At 39.6% G+C, this 4,297-nt stretch overlaps 1 protein-coding gene across 1 annotated transcript; it reads right to left on the bottom strand.

The window, feature by feature from the left end:
- Positions 1-2,659: 2,659 nt before the first annotated feature.
- LOC109219924 lies at positions 2,660-3,133 on the bottom strand. Its single transcript, XM_019384392.1, has 2 exons — positions 3,005-3,133; positions 2,660-2,923 (listed from the first exon to the last, which is right to left on the bottom strand). The coding sequence occupies exons 1-2, from the start codon at positions 3,131-3,133 to the stop codon at positions 2,660-2,662; spliced, it is 393 nt and encodes a 130-aa protein (XP_019239937.1).
- Positions 3,134-4,297: the final 1,164 nt, after the last annotated feature.

The following is a 4,297-nucleotide window of genomic DNA, read 5'->3' as shown; positions in this document are numbered from 1 at the left end:
TGAAACTTGCAAAAATATGGTGTCTGGTGCTCTAGTGTCGCACTTGCAAACACCAGGGTCGCATTTGCGAAGGTGACAGAAAGGGGGCAGTTGTCGCAAATGCGACCTCCCTTTCGCATTTACGAAGGCAGCAGGATTATAGCCTAGTTCGCATTTGCGAACAATTATTCGCTTTTGCGATGACCCTCCAGTTCCCAATTGCGAAGAGTGTTCTTGCAATTGTGAGGTTGCATGAGGCTGTTAGGGGTTCTCAAATGCGAGCCCTGGTCCGCAATTGTGAGTGTTCGCAAATGCGAATCCTCTGTCACAAATGTGGCATCTACAGCTGGTTAAAGGGCTGGGAGATAGGATTTTTGAACTTATTCTCTCGTTTTTGAAATCTAGACTAGGTAGGAGGCGGGGGATTATTATCTATAAATTTTGGGTAAGTGATTCTAATCTAATTCTAATCCTATTCTGTCAATATCTCTTAGATTTTAATATCAACATTATGAGAATCTAAGTGAAAATTTGTATAAATTTGTCAAGTTTTTAAAAAAATTAGATATTGACTTTTTAAAAAAAATATGAATTGGGACACTTAGTCCCATGGTTGGAAGCCTAAGTTTAAAGAGTTGATCGGATGTTGACTTATATGTAAACGACTTAGGGAATGGAGTTTTGATGGTTCCGATAGCTTCGTATGGTGATTTTGAACTTAGGAGTGTGCTCGGATATTGATTTGGAGGTCCGTAGGTGATTTGGCTCGAATTGGCGCAAGTTGGAAAAGTTGAAGTTTGGAGAGTTAAAAGGTTTGATCGAGAGTTGACTTTGTTGTTACCGGGCTCGAATTTTGGTTCCGAAAGTTGGAATAGTTCTGTTGTGTAATTTATGACTTGTGTGCAAAATTTGACGTCATTTGGAATTGATTTGATAGGATTCAGACGTTTAGTTGTAATTATAGCAATTCTTGAACTTTACTTTGAAATTCATGCGTTTTAGTGCTTAATTCGTAGTTTTAGATGTTATTTTTGTGTTTTGATCTAACGAGTGAGTTCGTATGATATTTTTAGACTTGTGTGGATGTTTGGTTTGGATCCCCGAGGGCTCGGATGAGTTTAGGACATGTTCCAGAGTGATTTGGACAGAAACTTGCAAAAATCTGGTGTTTGGTGCTCTATTTGCAGACACCAGGGTCGCATTTACGAAGGTGATAGAAGGGGCACAGTTGTCACAAATGCGACCTCCCCTTTGCATCTGCGAAGGCAGCATGATTGTAGCTTATTTTGCATTTGCGAGCAATTGTTCGCTTTTGCGATGACCCTCCAGTTTGCAATTGCGAAGAGTATTCTCGCAATTGCGAGGTTGCTTGAGGTTGTCATTTGCGAACCCTGTATGGCAAATGTAACATTTGCAGCTCGTTAAAGGGCTGGGAGATAGGATTTTTTAACTCATTCTCTCATTTTGAACCCTAGACTCGGTAGGAAGCGATATGGAGAAGGAATTTTCATCTACAAACTTTTGGGTAAGTGATTCTAATCTAATTCTAATCCTATTCCATCAATATATCTTAGATTTTAACATAAAAATTGTGTGAATCAAAGTGAAAATTTGTGAAACTTTGTCATGTTTTTAAGAAAATAAGAAATTGAGTTTTAAGAGTTGATTTGGACTTGGATTTTGAAATTAATCACATATATGGACTCATGGGTTCACAGGTAGCCGGAATTAACCATTGGACCCGGGTTTTGACCGGGTGAGCCCCAGGTTGACTTTTGAAAAAAGTGTACAGATCAAAGATTTACTTATTGTAATTATTTTCTCTTGTATCGGTTGATGATACTAAGTCAAATTTGGGTATATTTGAGCCGTGTGTAGGTGTTTTATAAGGGACAAGTGATTTTCGAGGGTTGAATTGGTCTGGTTTGAGGTAAGTAATACTTCTAAAGTTGGTACTGAGGGTATGAATCCCTGAACTACGTGTTATGTGGTTGGTGTTGAGGTGATGCACATGCTAGGTGACGTGTGTGTGGGCGTGTACCGAAGTAATTGTGACTCGTCTGATTCTGTAGAATTATGTAGTTACCCAATCTTGCCGTTATTCATGTAATCTACATGTGTTAGAGAAATTTAGTTGTGATCCATGTTAGAAATCATGTTTAGGCTAGATGTTGGTAATGTCGGGACCCACAGAATTCGTTTCTGTTGTTGAGTTATTTGCTTAAATTGCAGTTACGTACTCAGTCACATTCATCATTTGCATATCATATCTCAGTCTCTGTTATCATTTATTATTACATCATATATCATTGTTTAGACTGATTGGCATGAGATTTGTGAGTCCGAGAGACTGGAGAGATTGATAACTGAGTGAGGCCGAGGGCCTGATTGTGAGTGATGTTTAAGGAATCGAGTTGCATGCCGCAGTAGGCTTTACTGATTTATGATGGGATCGGGTTACACGCCCCAGCATGCCATGTTGGCTTATATTAGCGCTTCGACAGAATCCGCCCCTCCGAAATCTGACAAACTAGCAGTGAGCGCAGGTATCGTTGAGTATTGAGTGCGAGTGCCAAGTGTGAGTGTCGTGTGACTGAGTGTGCTTAGCAATTGAGAGTGCTAAGAGATTGAGCGTACTAGGTGAGGTTGGATACTCCGAGAGCATGAATATCTCAGTTTATCACTGTGTTGCATTACCGGTGACATTCATATTTGACATGTAGCCAAGGATTTTTCTGACAAGCTTGTTTCCTGGAATGATTTCACCAATAGAGTGAAGCTCATTGATGATAGAGGTGAACCGATTATGTACATCTTGGATGGATTCGTCATCTTTCGTCTTGAAGAACTCGTATTCAATTGTGAGCATGTCGATATTGGATTGCTTCACCTGTGTTGTTCCTTCATGAGCAGTCTGAAGGGCTTCCCAAATTTCCTTGGCTAGCTGACATGTTCATATCCTGTTGTATTCATCAAGACCATTGCCACAGACGAAAATTTTCTTTGCACGAAAATTCTTCTCTACCGCCTTTCGATCAGCATCATTGAATTCCTTCCTTGTCTTGGGAATGGCTACAGCTAAGTCACCAAGATTCTTGGTAGGGACAAAGGGTCCATCACAGATGATATCCCATAGCTCGAAATCTTCAGCCATGATGAAGTCATGCATCCTAGTTTTCCACCATCCATAATACTGTCCATTGAACCTAGGTGGACTATAAGTAGATTGGCCTTCTTCGAAGTTTGGAGGAGCAGCCATGAGGATCCTTTCTAGGTATTAACCTGATAGAAAGAACCCGATCTGATACCAATTGATAGAATATAAGGGTCCACCAAACTCTATAGAGAACCAGGTTCTCTACCGGTTCCACTAGAACACACACACATAGCAGTAAGTAAATGACACGAGGAATTTTACGTGGAAAATTCCAAGCTCAACGGGATTAAAAACCACTACCTACCCTTGTAGGATTTCAACTTCACTACTGAGCAACTTTTAGATTACAACCTATGCAACCTAGGAATTAACCTCTTAATCCTCACTAACTTGTAAAACTCTATTACAAGCCACTCTGTAATAACTCTATTACAAAGACTTTACAACTCGACTAACTCTAGCCAAGACTCAAACACGAAGGTTTAAGGTTTACAAAGTGTTTCCTATAGAATACTTCTAAACAAGCTAAGTAGGAATTACAATTGAAGAACTATTACAAAGTTACAACTCAACTAAGGACAAGCGATGACTTGCTGTGGGGAACTGGTCCATAGTAGTGTTGTTCTTTGTTCTTGATGCACTTTAGAATTTCTTACTGGATGATCACGTGAGAGAGCTTAAGTGAATTCTCAGAAAAGTTCAAGTGACTTTGTTTTACCTTCTTTGATGTTAATAATACATGTGTGACATCACTTACAATGATGTAAGCAAGGCAGGTAAAAAGTCTTCCACAGAAAGTTGACTGTTGCATTGTTCCTGTACAGTAGCGTGTGTAGGCAGCAACTTTACACCTGGAGAGTTGACTTCGTTCAGTTGCCTCGGGAGATGGTAAAAATCGATTCGCTCAGCTGTTCTTCAACTCTAGAGATTTGAACAATATCCCAATCTGGAGCCTTGTGATCTTAAGGTCTTGAGAATGTGTAACAGGATCCTTATCTGGTTCTTGATAGTAAGTTTGTTAGATCATCAAAACATAAAACATTGTACTTGAAAAATGTAAACTATCAATTTTCCCCTTTTTGATGATGACAAACTCATAATTGAAAATCCTAGAAGCGAACCAGAAAGACCTTAAGTTTCCCCCTGAATACTGCATTTCTC

Source organism: Nicotiana attenuata, unplaced genomic scaffold (assembly GCF_001879085.1).
Source record: "Nicotiana attenuata strain UT unplaced genomic scaffold, NIATTr2, whole genome shotgun sequence".
In the NCBI taxonomy this organism is placed as follows: domain Eukaryota; kingdom Viridiplantae; phylum Streptophyta; class Magnoliopsida; order Solanales; family Solanaceae; genus Nicotiana; species Nicotiana attenuata.
This window is presented reverse-complemented; position numbering and strand designations above follow the sequence as displayed.